Below are 19,431 nucleotides of genomic sequence, written 5' to 3'. Positions count from 1 at the left end.
GTGTCCCAAATTATCTGGGATAGAGGGAGTATATCTCAATTTTTGAAAAGATAATATAATTGTGACAAATTCAGTAATTTTAGAATTATTTCGTATTACTTAAATTTGGTAATTTCCGATCCAAAATCCTTTGCTCAAATTCCTTCTCAAAATCAGGTTGATTCAGTCATGAGTTTGTTAGAATTGAATTCATTCACTTTAATCACTTCAATTCAACTTCCGATCCAAAATCATTAGCTCAAATTCTTCTCAAAATTAGGTTGATTCGTGGCTATGTGTTATGGTCTTGAATCCTTTGAGTGGATTCTTACTCCAATTGAAATACTTAGGAAGGAATTTAAGAATTAAAGCTGCAAAATACTAAAGGAATGGAAATGTCGGCTAAATTCTATAAATGGGGAGTTCTACAAAAATGGTTCCACCAATAGGCTAGTTTTTTTTTTTTGTTTCTGCAAATGGGTGATACGCATTCTAAGAATGCGTATTCGAGATACGCATTCTAAGAATGCGTATCTAAGTCGCGCTTTTTCGTTCGCCAAAAATGAAAAGAAAACACGGAGGGGAGGGGAAAAACGCATTCTTAGAATGCGTAGTTGAGATACGCATTCTTAGAATGCGTTTTTCACCTTCATAAATCGACGAACAGAACAGAATCGGGCAGAAGCTGCGCGAAGAATACAACCTCCTTGCCTGCAAATTCCGTGCGCCGCTGCCTCTCCGCCGCCGCGCCGCCGATCCCGTCGTTCTTCCACCGCCGCCGCCGAAAATGTGGACGAAATGTGGCATTCTTGGAAGGGATTCGCGCAGAGGAGGCTGGAGTTCGCGCAGATTGCAGAGGGCAGAATGCTTCTGCCCCCGATTCTGTTCTGGACTAAGTTTATGGAGGGGAGAAACGCATTCTGGGAATGCGTATTCAGAATACGCATTCTAAGAATGCGTTTTTCCCCTCCCCTCCGTGTTTTCTTTTCATTTTTGGTGAACGAAAAAGCGCGACTTAGATACGCATTCTTAGAATGCGTATTTCAAATACGCATTCTTAGAATGCGTATTACCCATTTGCAGAAATTAAAAAAAAACTAGCCTATTGGTGGAACCATTTTTGTAGAACTCCCCATTTATAGAATTTAGCCTGGAAATGTCTATTACTTCATTGATGAAATGCCACAAAGGCTTACACTATTTATAGAGAACAAAATAAAACTATGCACCTAATTAACTGGATGCATGAAGTGGAGATAATGCTAATCAATGTAGTTACTTTGCTGATCATGACTTTGTCAACTTCCCTAGATGAAGTCTTTTAAATGGTTGGGCCTTCGTGGGTTACGACATGAGCGGCGTGGGCCTGCTTTAACCGAGTCGGGCTCAGGGGCTGTCACAACAACAGGACTTGGGTCCATAACACTATGCGTTCGAGATATCTCCACACAACCATCGTACGACGCCGGCGATGCTCTGAAACGCCTCCTGCGATGCCCAAAATCAACAAATTTACAGACTCAGACATGGTGAAATGCACGATTGCTATCAGAGACCATTTGCGCGATGGCCAATGTGACACCGCGTTGCGTCTATTCAACTCCATGCCTCGCAAATCTGAGGTCACCTACGGCACTATGATATCTGGCTGCTTTTCCAGTGGTAAGAGTAAGCTGGCCCAGCAGCTGTTCGATGAAATGCCTGTGAAGGATTTGGTGGCTTGGAATATAATGATCAGGGGATATATTAAGAACAGCAATATCAGCGCTGCCCGACAGCTGTTTGATGAAATGCCTGTGAAGGATTTGGTGGCTTGGAATATAATGATCAGGGGATATATTAAGAACAGCAATATCAGTGCTGCCCGACAGCTGTTTGATGAAATTCCTGTTAAGAATACTGTCTCATGGACCACGATGATATCTGGGTATGTGCAAAATGGCCAATGTGACACCGCATTGCGTTTATTCAACTCCATGCCTCGCAAATCTGAGTTCACCTACGTTACTATGATATCTGGCTGCTTCTCTAGTGGCAATGTGAAGCTGGCCCATCAGATGTTCGATGAAATGCCTGTCAAGAATTTGTTCACTCAGAATATAATGATCAAGGGAAATATTAAGAACAACAATCTCAGAGTTGCCCAACAGCTGTTTGATGAAATGACAATCAAGGATGCTCTTTCGTGGACCACGATGATGTCTGGGTATGTACAGAATGGGTTGATCGACGAGGCTAGGAGAATTTTTGATCAAATGCCGGTCAAGGATGTTGTGTCGTGGACCACAATGATGTCTGGGTATGTGCAGAATGGGTTAATGGACGAGGCTAGGAGAATTTTTGATCAAATGCCTACTAAGAATGTTGTCTCATGGACCGCGATGCTGTCTGGGTATGTGAAAAATGGGTCAATGGACGAGGCAAAAAGTGTTTTTGATCGAATGCCAACCAAGACTGTTGTCTCATGGAACACGATGTTGTTTGGGTATTCGCAAAATGGCTTAATGGGCGAGGCAAAAAGAGTTTTTGATCGTATGCCCGTCAAGGATGTTGTCTCGTGGACCTTGATGGTGTCTGGCTATGTGCAAAATGGGTCAATGGATGAGGCAAAAAGAATTTTTGATCAAATGCCGGTCAAGAATGTTGTGTTGTGGACCACATTAATGTCTGGTTATGCGAAAAATGGGCTAATGGACGAGGCCAAGAGAGTTTTTGATCAAATGCCTATCAAGGATGATATCTCGTGGAACACAATTTTGTCTGGATATGCACAGAATGGATTAATGGACGAGGCTAGGAAAGTTTTTGATCAAATGCCGGTCAAGGATGTTATGTCATGCAGGACAATGATATCTGGTTATGCACATAATGGGTTAATGGACAAGGCCAGGGGAGTGTTCGATCAAATGCCTATCAAGGATGATTTCTCGTGGAACAAAATTTTGTGTGGATATGCAAAGAATGGATCAATGGATGAGGCTAGGAAAATTTTTGATAAAATGCCACATAGACATTGTATCGCGTGGTCCTCTATAATAGCTGGGTATAATCATAATGGAGATAACGAAGAAGCGTTGGTTATGTTTATTGAGGCGATGAATGATCGGGAAATGTTAAGTGCATCTGCATTTGCTAGTGTTATAAGTGCGTGTGCAGATATTGTTGCGTTCGAGCTTGGTAAGCAAATTCATGGGCATGTTGTTAAGGGAGGATTTACTAACTGCAATGTGGAAACCGCCCTTGTTTCCATGTATTGTAAGTGTGGAAGCATCAATGAGGCATATGAGATTTTCGAGAGAATTGAATATAAGAATGTGATATCATGGAATACACTCATCGTTGGTTATGCTAGACATGGCTTAGGCCAAGAAGCTCTCCAACATTTTGAGTCAATGAAACTATCGTCTATAAAACCTGATGACATTACCATGGTAAATTTTACTTGTATTGTTTTTTCATTTTCTAAATACTTGTGTTGATCGAAAGTGTTTACTTATTTTGGTTTAGGTTGGAGTTTTAACGGCTTGTAGTCATTGTGGCTTCGTAGAAAAAGGAAAACATTATTTCTATTCCATGACCAAAGATCACGGCATAGTGGCAGATCTAATTCATTATTCCTGCTTGATTGATCTTCTAGGCCGAGTTGGGCGCCTAGACGAAGCTTATGACCTAATAAAAAGCATGCCTTTTGAGCCACACGCGAATATATGGAGATCTCTCCTTGGTGCTAGCAAGAGATATAGAAATATAAAATTGGGGGAAAAAGCTGCTGAGATGCTGTTATTAATTGATCCATGGAACTCTTCAGTGTATGTTCTTCTTGCTAATTTGTATGTTGCTTCAGGTCGATGGGAAGATGCCGAGAGGATTCGGTTAAAAATGAGGGATTCAGGTGTTATAAAAACAATTGCATATAGCTGGGTTGAAGTGTCAAACAAGACTCACAAATTTTCTGCTGGAAACTTCACTCATCCTGAGAGTGAAAGCATATGCTCTTTCTTGGAAGAGTTGTATGTTAGAATGATAGAAAATGGATATGTTTCGTTGACAAAATCAGTACTGCATAATGTGGAAGAAGAAGAAAAGCAGCATTCCATCAAATATCATAGTGAAAGGTTAGCTGTTGCTTATGGGATTATGAAGACACCAAGTGGAAGGCCTGTTCGTATTTTCAAGAACTTGCGCAGCTGTGAGGACTGCCACGTTGTGATGAAACTCATATCCAAGATCACGGGCAGATCGATCATCATACGTGATAGTAATCGTTTTCACCACATTGAGGGTGGTGAATGTAACTGTGGAGACTATTGGTGAAACTCTCATATGCTCTATTCCAAATGAATTCAGCATCTACATACCGAAATTACCGGGTATTTTTCTTGCTTATGGTCATATAAAGAGTAGTGTATGTAGAATTCTAAGTTAGTTAACATGATATGTTTATGTATTCAACTTGCATAATAGGAAGCAAATTGAACTACAATTCAAAATGTTGCCCAACCTGTTCGATCGACCATGATCTTTAAGTAGGGAAATTTTCGAAATCAAGCTTTAGGTTGCATGATCTTTTGCTCATCATAGGGTGTCTCCTTGTAGTAGTATTTATTGCCTTCAATGCTTAGCTCCTTTGTATCACTTGTTTTTGGAACCATTTCCCAACCTCAACTCTCTAGTTTAGGAAATTGGAGCTATTGAAAGAGCATAGTTCTTGAGTGTTTGATCTGAAAATCTGTCTTTAAGCTTACTACTTTTGGTTCGTGCCTAGTTAAATGATCTTGGTGAGTGAAAGGTTCCTGAAGGGGAAGAAAAGAAGTTAAAAATTTTTAGTTGTTGACTTGTTGCTAGTATTGTTCACCTATTTTTAGAAATTAATCTAGAGCCTACTATGCTACGGGGTGAAAATTGTGGAGACTAGTGTTTAGTAGCTTGTAGCTTGTAGCTTGTTTAGATTTCATTTTTGGCTTTTTGCATCTTGTTTTCTTGCTTCCTCATTTTCATATTGTTGATTTCGAATTTTAAATGGGGAAAAAAATCATTTGTGTGTTGCAAATAGCAAAGAGTAGTAAGTCATTTCTCAATGTCTAATTGCTCTTATTTTGGCATGTTTTAGTTGATTTCGTTTTTAAGGCATTTCATCACCATTGAGTTCTTGACCGTCTATATGGAGTGGTAAACTAAACATTAAGCTTTTCATTTGTTATTTTCAAGGTATGTTTAGATGTTGTAAAGTCTACACATTCTTGCTTACTTTATTCCCAAAAGTTTCTTATTTTATGTTTAGTCTTTATACATCTTGTATATAAATTTCTAATCCATAATTATCACCAAATATTTTAAGTGCAACAATATATGACAAATACTACCATTCTTTGTGGATTTAACGCCTTGACATATAAATTAATTTATAAGGACATGTGAACACGAAATCCTTTCTTTTCATACTTCCTCTGTCCCTCAAAATTTGTCACATATTACCTTTTTTGTCCGTCCCTAAAAATTTGTCACCTTTTACTTTTACCATTTTTAGTAGTGGAGCCTATATTCCACTAACTCATCCACACTCACAATTTATTACTCCCTCCGTCCACGAAAATTCGTCCCGGTTTGACCTGACATGGGTTTTAAGAAATGTAATGGAAAGTGAGCTGAAAAAGTTAGTGGGTTGTGGGTCCTACTTTTAAAGTATTAGTTTTATAATAAAATGTGAGTAAGAATGAGTTAGTGGAATATGGGGTCCTACCAAAAATGGTAAAAGTGAAATGGGACAAATTTTGGATGACGGACGGAAATGGAAAACTGGGACAAATTTTCATGGACGGAGGGAGTGTAAGACTAATATATAAAAGTATGACCCACATGCTACCAACTTTTTCAGCTCACTTTCTATTACATTTCTTAAAACCCGTGCCGAGTCAAATGGTGACAAATTATTAGGGACGGAGGTTGTATTAGTTATAGGGGAAGAAGCACTCTACCAACCAAACTGCGCCTTACGTGGGAAAAAGATATCCCTTCTATTTCCTATACACGTAACTACATTGAATCAAGGTATAGTATGTTTAGTATTTTCAAGGTACGTTTAAGATGTTGTATATTACTCCCTCATATCTCTATTAAATGTCTGATATATCATGAATGTCTTGATTAGTGCGGAATTTATTGTTACTTTTTGAATAGAAGTAGATAGAAAAAGTTGGTGAAATATAGGTTATACTTTTATATATTAGTTTTGTAATAAAATATGAGTAAGAATGAGTCATTGAAATGTAGGATTCACTACCCAATAATGGTAAAAATAAAATGAGATATTTATTGAAAATTGTCCAAATAATGAAATACGAGACATTTAATGAGTAGCGAATAGCAAAGGAGTGTAATTTAGTGTAAGCGGTAGTTGATTAAAATTTGTTTATATCTAAAGTTGTCAAACTATCGAGACATGCTCATTGGGCCGGCACAACGTTGATATATTCTCTCACACTATCTCTGTAATTTCCTAAACTATGAATTATAATACTAAATCGTAGTTATTGAAAATGTTTGATATTTAAATAATTAATTTGAGTATTGGTAAAATCTATAGAAAAGATATAATCTAAGATTTATGGAGAATTATGAAGAAAATGAGATCATGAATACATATCGGAACGTGGAGTCTCTTTATTATTTACAGTAATTATGAATTGGGACTCCTATTCGTGGACGGACCAAAATGGAAAAACGGGACTCCTATTCGCAGACATAAGGAATATTACTTATGACATAAGAATATAACCACATCATTTCTATATATCAACATATTTTAATTAACACTCCAATTATAAAACACAACGTAATGTTGTCTTATTATATTTGATTTTGTCAAATTAGTTTCTGTTACCCTAAATTTATAATTCAATTTTATTTATCAGATCAACAATAAGAAGTCAACAAAAAATTTAAATATGAATGACAACTATTCTTTAAATTATTAAATCCAATTATAATGTACTAATATTATACTAAAAATTATTTAAAAATAATACAAATGGACTTTCAATTATTTTTTAAAAAATTATTTAGTGTAATATTAAACATTATAATTGATATTAATAAATTCAAATATAGTGACTTTCCAAATTTGATAAACGTTTAGTTATTACTCCTATAAAGTACTCCCTCCGTTCCATAGTAGTGGAGACATTTCTTTTCGACACAGAGATTAAGAAAAAGTTGTGTTAGGTGAGTTAAGTAAATGCAAAATAAAGTAGGAAATGAAAAAGGTAGAGAGAATAAAGTAAGAGAGAGTAAAGTAAGTGGGAATGAATATGTTGACTTTTACCAAAAAATGAAATGACTCTACTACTATGGAACGTACCAAAATAGCAAAATGACTCTACTACTATGGAACGGAGGGAGTATAACTAGAATTGATGACTCCCAGTTGCAACCAATAAGCTCTAAATCTCTAGCTATAATTTCATACAGATTACCAGTTACATACCAGTTCATATACAGTAGTGTATTAATTTGAACTCTGATTTTCTTTCCTTCTTCCTAATATATGGAAAAGATATGATTCAACAATATATTCATGATTCATGGAGAATTAGGAAATATTAAATGCAATGGACATATCTGTATCATTTTTTATTAATATTATTATTTGTATAATTCAATATTTTTTTCTCTTTTATATCTAAAAAATAAAGTAAATAAAAATGCTCATGAGTTTCGATTAGAGTGAACTACATTGAACTCATTCACCTGAATCACTTCCAATTCAACTTCTGATTCGTGGCTATGCGTTCCAGATATCTCCACACCACCATCATGCGACACCGGCGATGCCCAGAAACGCCCCCTGCGATGCCCAAAATCAACAAATTTACGGACTCAGACATGGTGAAATGCACGATTGCTATCAGAAACCATTTGCGCGATGGCCGATGTGACGCCGCGTTGCGTTTATTCAACTCCATGCCTCGCAAATCTGAGGTAACGTACGGCACTATGATATCTGGCTGCTTCTCTAGTGGCAATGTGAAGCTGGCCCATCAACTGTTCGATGAAATGCCGGTGAAGAATTTGGTCACTCGGACTATAATGATCAAGGGATATATTAAGAACAACAATCTCAGAGTTGCCCAACAGCTGTTTGATGAAATGACAACCAAGGATGCTCTTTCGTGGACCACGATGATGTCTGGGTATGTACAGAATGGGTTGATCAACGAGGCTAGGAGAATTTTTGATCAAATGCCGGTCAAGGATGTTGTGTCGTGGACCACAATTATGTCTGGGTATGTGCAGAATGGGTTAATGGACGAGGCTTGGAGAATTTTTTATCAAATGCCAGTCAAGGATGTTGTCTCATGGAACTTGATGGTGTCTGGCCATGTGCAAAATGGGTCAATGGATGAGGCAAAAAGAATTTTTGATCGAATGCCGGTCAAGAATGTAGTCTCATGGACCACATTGATGTCTGGTTATGCAAAAAATGGGTTAATGGACGAGGCGAAGAGAGTTTTTGATCGAATGCCGGTCAAGAATGTTGTGTCATGGACCGCTATGATGTCTGGGTATGTGCAGAATGGGTTAATCGACGAGGCTAGGAGAATTTTTGATCAAATGCCAATCAAGAATGAAATCTCGTGGTACACAATTTTGTTTGGATATGCACAGAATGGATTAATGGATGAGGCTAGGAAAGTTTTTGATCAAATGCTGATCAAGGATGATATCTCTTGGAACATAATTTTGTGTGGATATGCAAAGAATGGATCAATGGATGAGGCTAGGAAAGTTTTTGATCAAATGCCACATAGAGATTGTATCGCATGGTCCTCTATAATAGCTGGGTATAATCTAAATGGAGATTATGAAGAAGCGTTGCTTATGTTTACCGAGGCGACGAAAGATCGGGAAATATTAAGAGCATCTGCATATGCTAGTGTTATAAGTGCATGTGCGGATATAGTTGCTTTTTTGCTTGGTAAGCAAATTCACGGGCGTGTTGTTAAAGGAGGATTCGCTGACTGCATTGTGGAAAACGCTCTTGTTTCCATGTATTGCAAGTGTGGAAGCATCAATGAGGCATATGAGATTTTTGAGAGAATTGAGGATAAGGATGTGATAACATGGACTACACTCATCGTTGGTTATGCGAGACATGGCTTAGGCCAAGAAGCTCTCCAGCTTTTTGAGTCAATGAAACTATCGTCTATAAAACCTAATGACATTACCATGGTAAATTTTACTTGTATTGTTTTTTCGTTTTCTAAATACTTGTGTTGATCGAGTACTCACTTGTTTTGATGTAGGTTGGCGTTTTAATGGCTTGTAGTCATTGTGGCTTCGTAGAAGAAGGAAAACATTACTTCTATTCCATGACCGAAGATCACGGCATAGTTGCAGATCTAAGGCACTATTCCTGTTTGATTGATCTTCTAGGTCGAGCTGGCCGCCTAGATGAAGCTCATGACCTAATAAAAAGCATGCCTTTTGAGCCACACGCAAGTATATGGAGTTCTTTCCTTTGTGCTAGCAAGAGACATAGAAATATAAAATTGGGAGAAAAAGCTGCTGAGATGCTGTTATTAATTGATCCATGGAACTCTTCAGTGTATGTTCAACTTGCTCATTTATATGCTGCTTCAGGTCTATGGGAAGATGCCGAGAGGATTGGATTAAAAAGAAGGAGTTTGGGTTTTGTTAAAACAACGATTGCATATAGCTGGGTTGAAGTGTCAAACAAGACTCACAAATTTTCTGCTGGAAACTTCACTCATCCTGAGAGTGAAAGCATATGCTCTTTCTTGGAAGAGTTGTATGTTAGAATGAAAGAAAACGGATATGTTTCGTTGACTAAATTGGTGCCGTATAATGTGGAAGAAGAAGAAAAGCATCATTCAATCAAATATCATAGTGAAAGGTTAGCTGTTGCTTATGGGATTCTGAAGACGCCAAGTGGAAGGCCTATTCGTGTTTTTAAGAACTTGCGCGGCTGTGAGGACTGCCACATTGTGATGAAACTCATATCCAAGATCACGGGCAGATCGATCGTCTTACGTGATAGTAATCGTTTTCACCACATTGAGGGTGGTGAATGTAATTGTGGAGACTATTGGTGAAATTCTCATATGCTTTGTTCCAAATGAATTCAGCATCTGCATATCGAAATTTCCGGGTATTTTTCTTCCTTATGGTCATAGAATGTAGTGTATATAGATTTCCATGTTCATTAACATGCTGTGTTTTTATGTGTTCCACTTGCCTAACGCTACCCATTCATTGTTTATTTGTGCTTTTGTTATAAAGGAAAAATGAAAGTAGAGTTTTCCCCCGTGTGTCGTGTGCACATGTCTTACTTAATTGGCAGGGGATGGAGCATTGGTCCCGAATGTTGAAGAAAAAGGGCACATCCGGTGATGACATGCGAAGAGGAAATAAATTGAACTAGAATTCAAACAAACAGACTAAGTTTCCCAAGCTGTTGATCTTTAAGTAGGGAGATTTTCGAAGTTGCATGATCTTTTGCTCATCATGGAGTGAAGCTTGTAGTAGTATTTATTGCCTTTAATGCTAAGCTTCTTTGGATCACTTGTTTTTGGAACTATTTCCCAATCTCTTAACTCTCTCTAGTTTAGGAAATTGGAGCTATTTAAAGAGCATATTTGTGCATTTATTTCTCTAAGCAATTTTAGCATTTACTTTGTTGTTGGTGTTCTTGAGTGACTTACTACTTTCGGTTCGTGCCTAGTTAAATGATCTTGGTGTGTGAAAGGTTCATGAAAGGGTTGATCTTGTTGGAGAAGTTAAAATTGCTAGTTGTTGATTTCGTTTTTGAGGCATTTCATCAACATTGTTGAATTTTCTTTGAGTTCTTGACCATCTATATGGAGTGGTTAACATTAAGCTTTTCATTTGTTATTTTCAAGATATGTTTAGATGTATAAGTCTGCACATTTTTGCTTACTTTAATGAGACTGTCCAAATAAGAAAATATGAGACATTTAATGAGCACCGGAGAAGTCTAATTTAGTTTAAGTTGTAGTTGATTAAAATTTGTTTATATCTAAAGTTGTCAAACTATCGAGACATGCTAATTAGGCTGGCACAACGTTGATAAATTCTCTCCCACCATCTCTTTAATTTCCTAAACTATAAATTATATTACTAAATCGTAGTTATTGAAAATGTTTGATATTTAAATAATTTAATTTGAATATTGGTAAAACCTGTGGAAAAGATATAATCTAAGATTTATGGAGAATTATGAAATTGGAGGTGCTGTGCCATGGAACGGTGCCGTTTTTTGCCTCAACTTTGATTTTGATTCAATTACTGCATTTCTTTACTTTTTATATTTAAGCTTACACTTGGTGATGTAATATGCAATCAATATTTTATTTGATCAATGATTTCAGTTAACATTGCACTACTAGTTCATGAAATCATACATTATTTATTAATTTGGTTGAATAGTGATTTTATTTATATAAGTAATAGTAATAATTTGTTGAATATTTTAGTAATTAAAATTTAATCATTGAAATTATGTTAACTATTATTATTATTATTATTATTATTATTATTATTATTATTATTATTATTATTATTATTATTATTATTATTATTATTATTATTATTATTATTATTATTATTAATGTAATATCAATAGATTATTACTAAAAATCATAATTAGAGCTATTGGTTGAAATTTGCAATAGGGGTATTAATTTCATGTTTAATTTGTTTTTTTTTTAATATAAATGATCAAATTTGAAAACTCATTTTGTTTTCAAGATTCATTGTTTAATTATTTTTCATTGAATTTTTTTTGGCCATTTCCATAATTTTGAAATTAGAATATAACATTTCAATTTTCCAACCGTCCCATGATAGGTGAAAATTGAACTAATACGACAAAATAAAAAATATGATATGACAATATAACCACATCATTTCTATATATCAAGGTTTGTGTTAAAATGACAACACCTCTTAAAGTGACACCGTGACACCACGTATTCAGCTATATTATAAACGCTACACAGCAACAGTATAAACACTACACATCAATAGTATAAACACTAGACAACAATCTATAGATTGCTATGTACCATTTTATATAGATAAAGATTAATTATCAGAAAAATAATATTTTATCATTCAAAAAATAATATTACTAATAAAAGGGAGTGATCAATTGTGAACTCATCATTTAATTGCTAACTACAACTAATTTAAGGCCATAGAATTTTAGAAAACGTGTGGTCTACAATTTGCCACGTGTAATTTTCATTTTTATTAATTAAATCGAAAAAGATAAAAAAAAACTCCAAATTAGAGTTTTGGATGAAAATGTCAATATAGTGTTCTGAAAATATCAACACAATGCTTTGAGAATGTCAACACAATGCTTTAAGAATGTTAACCCATTGCTTATATTAACATTCTACATGTATTATATTGACATATTTTACATAGTATGTTGATATTTTGCTTGTACGAAAAAAAATAAAAAAAATTTGAATTTTTTTTCAAATTTTGACGTCGGAACATATGCATGTATGATATCGTTGGAATCCTTATGAAATTATCTTTAATTTGATATATGTTATATGGATTTAAAGTTTTGGGATTTCTTTTAAAAGTTAGTTATAACTAAACATGTAGTTAATTGACATTAATACCCCTATTGATATTTTTTGGATTTAATCCTATGGTCTTATTGACGTTTTTCGTTGATTGTATTGACATTTAGGGATTAATCATCTAAGCCCTTAATTTGAATATCTAATGGCTATTATTTAGTTGTAGTTAACAATTAAGTTATGAGTTAGCAATATAACGCTTCCCTACTAATACATATATGATAGATATGTATTCATGATCTAATTTTCTTCATAATTCTCCATAAATCTTAAGATCATATCTTTTCCGTAGATTTTACCAGTATTTATATAAAATTAGTTAAAGAGCATAAATCTTAAGTTCATATGTTTTCCATAGATTTTACCAGTAGTCAAATTAAATTAGTTAAAGGGTAAAGGCCAAACTGATTATAAACATATGCCCATTTTATGATTTTGGTTCTAGAGTTTATCTTTTAATTTTTGTAGAATTGATTGTGATCGGAGTTGAAATGTTCAGGATGCAAAAATTCAAAAGATAAAATCTATGACCAAAATCACTCCCTTTGTTCGCCATTAGGAGTACCATTTTCTTGGCGGTACGAGTTTTAAGAAATGTTAAGAAAAGTTGGTGAAAAAAAGTTAATGGAATAGGGGTTTCACTTGTATATAGTTTTAAATGAAATATGAGTGGAATAAGTTAGTAGAAGGAGGGACCCTATTACCATTTATGGTAAAAGTGAACTGGGACTTTTATTCGCGGGTGGACTAAAATGAAAAAATGAGACTCCTATTTGCGGACCGAGGGAGTAAATTGACATATACTCAGTACCAGTGTTGACCTATCTCTTATTTAAATATAAAAAATTATCAATAACTACGATTTACTCCCCCTGTCCCATTTCAGAGTCCTGGTTTACCTTTTTTTGTTGTCTCACTTTAAGAGTCTCGGTTAGAATATTCCATAGCCTCGTATTAGGCCCCACATTCCACTAACTTTTTTCCACTCACATTTTATTATAAAAATAATATAAAAAATAGAAAACATATTTCACTATCTTTTTTCACCAACTTTCCTATACATTTCTTAAAACTCGTGCCAAACTCAACTGGAACTTCTAAAGTGGAACAAAGGAAACAGTACTTATAGTTTAGGAAAGTAGAGAGTTAGTGGGAGTTGTGTCGGCTTAATGAGCATGTCTCATTACTTTGACAACTTTAGATATAAACAAATTTTAATCAACTATTCATTAAATGTCTTATACTCCCTCCGTCCTGCTTTAGGAGTTCCGGTTAAGTCGGGCACATGTTTTAAGAAAAAAGTATTTGAGTGTGTAATAAATAAATATTGTAGTGGATGTTGGGACCCACTTTTAATTGAGTGTCCAATAAATAAATGTTGTAGTGGATGTTGAGACCCACTTTTAACACTTTATAGGTATTTTTTATTAATTTATCTCAACCGGGACTCCTAAAGCGGGACGCCCAAAATTGATCAACTGGGACTCCTAAAGCGGGACGGAGGGAGTATTTTCTTATTTGAACAAGGTCCCAATAAATATCTTATTTTATTTTATCATTTTTGTTATAGATCCTACACTCATTCATACTCACATTTTATTATAAATTAATACTCCATTCGTTTCTGATATTTTTCAACTACAACTTAAAATACATTATTCCTCCATTACTCATGCCTCATATTTCCTTATTTAGACAATTCCCAATATATGTCTAAGTTTTTTTTACCATTTTTGGTAGTGCCCCTTACACTCATTCTTACTCATATTTTATTATAAAACTAATATATAAAAAGTAAGACTCATATTCTACTAACTGGGTTCTCTTATATTGCTTATAGCATCATAAATCCAAAATTAAGACCAAATCTACCCCTCTTAGATTTTGAAATGAATGAATGGCATTAAATCTTACGAATTTTAATGTATAGTAGACAAAATATCAACAAAGGGGTAAGATCGTTATTTTGTTATCATATGATAATTTTCGTGAGTTTTTTTTATATCAGCATAGTGTATTACAAATATCAACACAATGACATGAGTATTTCAACACAAGTACACGAAAATATCAACATAGTTTTATTGAGATTTTATATGCATTATATTAAATTTTTTTATGTATTTCTTGATATAAATCTGTTTATCAACATATACGAAAACAAAAATAAATGATCAAATTTCATCATCTGAACATTATCGGAATATATGCAATTAAGATCTCGTTAGAATCCTTGTAAAATTACCTATAATTTGATATGTTCTTTACGAAAAAATAATGTAAATCGAGAAAGTTACATAAATTTAAAGTTTTAGAATAATTTTAATAAGAGATAATTAACATTAATACCCTTTAGTTTAATTTGATAATTATTTAAATATTTGAAATATAATTTACTTGGCATTATTTCAATCACTAGATCTCCTAATCTAATGATTGAGAATTGGTCTTAATTTTGGAATGTTAATTAGTTAGCAATTGATCACATCCCTCTACTAACTTTTTCTACTTACTTTTATTCAAAACATCAAAACAATTTCTTAAATACCGCACGAGTCAAATATGAGACATTTAATGGAAATATACAACATCTAAACATACCTTGAAAATATTAAACATACCTTGATTCATTGTAGTTATGGGTATAGAAAAAAGAAGGGATATTTTTTTCTATAATGAAGCGCAATTTAGTTGGTAAAGTACTATAACCAATATGAAAAGAAAGGATAATGTGTGCACATTTCTTCTTATAAATTACTCCCTCAGTTCACGGTCCATAGTAGTGAAGTCATTTTGTCATTTTAGTATATTTCATAGTAGGAGAGTCATTTTCCTTATAGTAAAAGTCAACACATTTATTTTTACTTATTTTACCATCTCTCTTACCTTTTTCTCTCAACTTTTTCATCTCTCATAGTACTTTATTATCTTTTATTTAATACATTACTCTTCTTTTTCTAAATATCCATGTCAAAACGAAATGCATCCACTACTATAGAACGGAGGGATCAATTTATAATTCCAGGTGTTAAACCACAAAGAATGGTAGTATCTGCACTTAAAATAATTGGTGATGTCGTCACGCTGTTAATTATAAATTAGAAATTTAAATACATGATGTATAAAGACTAAACATAAAATAAGCAACCAATTAAGTAAACTGAACGATAGACTGGGCAATTTAAGCTTACTATTTAGTTTACCACTCCATATAGATGGTCAAGAACTCAAAGTAATGAAATGCCTTAAAAACGAAATCAACTAAAACATGACTTACTACTATTTGCTACTTGCAACACACAAAAGATTTTTTTCCTTATTTAAAATTCAAAATCAACAATATGAACATGAGGAGCTTATAATCTGGAAAGAGCAAGAAAACTGTCAAGAGATAATCAAGGAAATCATCACCGTAAATGAAGAAGGCAAATCACAGAATATGAGGAAAAGATTGGAAAATATTGGAGCATTAATATGAAATTGGTATGGCTGAAAATAGGATTATATTCTTCCATATTTACATTGTATTCCTCTCCTATATATTAGGATGTATTGTATATGAAAAATATACTGAAATTAAAAAAGACAATCAATTCTCTCTACGTTTGTTTACCATGTTTCTCAATACCAACCTTGCTTCTCTCGATTACCATCGTTAAGAAAAACAAGTTGCAAAAAGCCAAAAAATGAAATCTAAACAAGTAAACAACTAACAATTTTAACTTCTTTTCTTCCCCAAAGGTCTCGAACAAGATTAACCTCCCTTCAGGAACCTTTCACACACCAAGATGATTTAACTAGGCACGAACTGAAAGTAGTAATTTAAAGACAAAGATTTTCAGAACAAACGCTCAAGAACACCAACAACCAAAGTGAGTGCTAAAATTGCTTAGAGAAATAAATGCATTAATATGCTCTTTAAAATAGCTCCAATTTCCTCAAGTAGAGAGTTAAAAGCTAAGCGTTAAAGGCAATAAAGATCATACAACCTAAAGCTTGAGTTCAAAAATCTCCCTACTTAAAGATCATGGCCGATCCAACAGCTTGGGAAACTTAGTCTGTTAAAGCTTCTCCCTTCACATTCTTTGAATTCTAATTCAATTTGCTTCCTTTTATGCAAGTGGAATACATAAACACTACTTGGAAATCTATATACACTACTTTATATGACCATAAGCCAGAAAAATACCAGGTAATTTTGGTATGAGAATTTCACCAATAGTCTCCACAATTACATTCACCACCCTCAATGTGGTGGAAACGATTATTATCACGTAAGATGATCGATCTGCCCGTGATCTTGGATATGAATTTCATCACAACGTGGCAGTCCTCACAGCTGCGCAAGTTCTTGAAAACACGAACAGGCCTTCCACTTGGCGTCTTCATAATCCCATAAGCAACAGCTAACCTTTCACTATGATATTTGATTGAATGATGCTTTTCTTCTTCTTCCACATTATACGGCACCAAATTAGTCAACGAAACATATCCGTTTTCTTTCATTCTAACATACAACTCTTCCAAGAAAGAGCAAATGCTTTCACTCTCAGGATGAGTGAAGTCTCCAGCAGAAAATTTGTGAGTCTTATTTGACACTTCAACCCAGCTATATGCAATCGTTTTTACAACACCCCTCCTTTTTAATCCAATCCTCTCGGCATCTTTCCATCGACCTGAAGCAGCATATAAATTAGCAAGTTGAACATACACCGAAGAGTTCCATGGATCAATAAATAACAGCATCTCAGCAGCTCTTTCGCCCAATTTTATATTTCCATGAGTCTTGCTAGCACCAAGGAGAGATCTCCATATACTCGCGTGTGGCTCAAAAGGCATGCTTTTTATTAGGTCATGAGCTTCGTCTAGGCGCCCAGCTCGACCTAGAAGATCAATCAAACAGGAATAGTGCATTAGATTTGCAACTATGCCGTGATCTTTGGTCATGGAATAGAAGTAATGTTTTCCTTCTTCTACAAAGCCACAATGACTGCAAGCCATTAAAACGCCAACCTACATCAAAACAAGTGAGTATTAGATCAACACAAGTATTTAGAAAACGAAAAAACAATACATGTAAAAGTTACCATGGTAATGTCATTAGGTTTTATAGGCGCTAGTTTCATTGACTCAAAAAGTTGGAGAGCTTCTTGGCCTAAGCCATGTCTTGCATAACCAACGATGAGTGTATTCCATGATATCACATTTTTATATTCAATTCTCTCAAAAATCTCATATGCCTCGTTGATGCTTCCACACTTGCAATACATGGAAACAAGGGCGGTTTCCACAATGCAGTCAGCGAATCCTCCCTTAACAGCATGCCCGTGAATTTGCTTACCAAGCTCAAAAGCAACAATATCTGCACACGCACTTATAACATTAGCAAATGCAAATGCACTTAACATTTCCCGATCATTCATTGCCTCAGTAAACATAACCAACGCTTCTTCGTTATCTCCATTTTGATTATACCCAGCTATTATAGAGGACCACGCGTTACAATCTCTATGTGGCATTTGATCAAAAACTTTCCTAGCCTCATCCATTGATCCATTCTTTGCATATCCACACAAAATTGTGTTCCACGAGATATGATCCTTGATAGGCATTCGATCGAACACTCCCCTGGCCTTGTCCATTAGCCCATTATGTGCATAACCAGATATCATTGTCCTCCATGACACAACATCCTTGACCGGCATTTGATCAAAAACATTCTTCGCCTCATCCATTAACCCATTTTTAACATTCCCAGACACCATCACGTTCCACGAGACAGCATTTTTTATAGGCATTTGATCAAAAATTCGCCAAGCCTCATCCATTAACCCATTCTGCACATACCCAGTCATCATTGTCGTCCACGACACAACATTCTTGACCGGCATTCGATCAAAAACTCTCTTCGCCTCGTCCATTAACCCATTTTTCACATAACCAGACATCATTGTGTTCCATGACAGAACATTCTTGACCGGCATTCGATCAAAAACTCTCTTTGCCTCATCCATTAACCCATGTTTTGCATAACCAGACATCATTTCATTCCACGAGATATCATCCTTAACAGGCATTTGATCAAAAACTCTCTTGGCCTCGTCCATCAACCCATTTTTCGCATAACCAGACATCAATGTGGTCCATGACACAACATTCTTGACCGGCATTCGATCAAAAACACTCTTCGCCTCGTCCATTAACCCAATTTTTGCATAACCAGACACCATTGTGGTCCATGACACAACATTCTTGACCGGCATTCGATCAAAAATGCTTTTTGCCTCATTCATTGACCCATTTTTCACATGACCAGACACCATCAAGGTCCACGAGACAACATCCTTGACTGGCATTTGATCAAAAATTCTCCAAGCCTCGTCCATTAATCCATTATGTACATACCCAGACATCATCGTTGTCAATGAGACCAAATTCTTGACTGGCATTTTATCAAACAGCTGCTGGGCAGCACAGATATTGTTGTTCTTAATATATCCCTTGATCATTATATTCCGAGCCACCAAATCCTTCACAGGCATTTCATCGAACAGTTGATGGGCCAGCTTAACATTGCCACTGGAGAAGCAGCCAGATATCATAGTGCCGTAGGTGACCACAGATTTGCGAGGCATGGAGTTGAATAAACGCAATGCAGTGTCACATCGGCCATCGCGCAAATGGTTTCTGATAGCAATCGTGCATTTCACCATGTCTGAGTCCGTAAATTTGTTGATTTTGGGCATCGTCGGGGGCGTTTCTGAGCATCGCCGGTGTCGTACGATGGTGGTGTGGAGATATCTGAAACGCATTG

The 19,431-nt window shown here is 35.2% G+C and overlaps 2 protein-coding genes and 1 pseudogene across 4 annotated transcripts; 2 read left to right on the top strand and 1 right to left on the bottom strand.

Annotated features, from left to right (window-relative positions):
* Positions 1–1,382: 1,382 nt before the first annotated feature.
* Positions 1,383–4,293, top strand: LOC125195600 (pentatricopeptide repeat-containing protein At4g02750-like). 3 transcript variants are annotated; one of them, XM_089057322.1, is made up of 4 exons: positions 1,383–1,651; positions 2,012–2,435; positions 3,291–3,410; positions 3,487–4,293. In XM_089057322.1, exons 1-4 carry the CDS (start codon positions 1,407–1,409, stop codon positions 4,291–4,293), a joined length of 1,596 nt encoding a protein of 531 aa, XP_088913448.1. In that variant the 5' UTR covers positions 1,383–1,406. The 3 variants fall into 3 exon arrangements, with proteins under 3 accessions (XP_088913448.1, XP_088913447.1, XP_088913446.1); XM_089057321.1 differs by having other exon boundaries at positions 1,407–1,748; positions 2,214–2,864; positions 2,958–3,410; XM_089057320.1 differs by having other exon boundaries at positions 1,407–3,050; positions 3,258–3,410.
* Positions 4,294–7,800: 3,507 nt separating this feature from the next.
* Positions 7,801–10,162, top strand: LOC148929731 (pentatricopeptide repeat-containing protein At4g02750-like; annotated as a pseudogene).
* Positions 10,163–16,653: 6,491 nt separating this feature from the next.
* Positions 16,654–19,431, bottom strand: LOC148929730 (uncharacterized). The gene is made up of 2 exons (XM_089057323.1): positions 17,705–19,431; positions 16,654–17,630 (listed from the first exon to the last, which is right to left on the bottom strand). The coding sequence occupies exons 1-2, from the start codon at positions 19,427–19,429 to the stop codon at positions 16,830–16,832; spliced, it is 2,526 nt and encodes an 841-aa protein (XP_088913449.1). The 5' UTR covers positions 19,430–19,431; the 3' UTR covers positions 16,654–16,829.

This window comes from Salvia hispanica, chromosome 4 (genome assembly GCF_029641045.1).
Source record: "Salvia hispanica isolate PSC_SH4W2 chromosome 4, Shi_PSC_v1, whole genome shotgun sequence".
Lineage (NCBI taxonomy): Eukaryota > Viridiplantae > Streptophyta > Magnoliopsida > Lamiales > Lamiaceae > Salvia > Salvia hispanica.
This window is presented reverse-complemented; position numbering and strand designations above follow the sequence as displayed.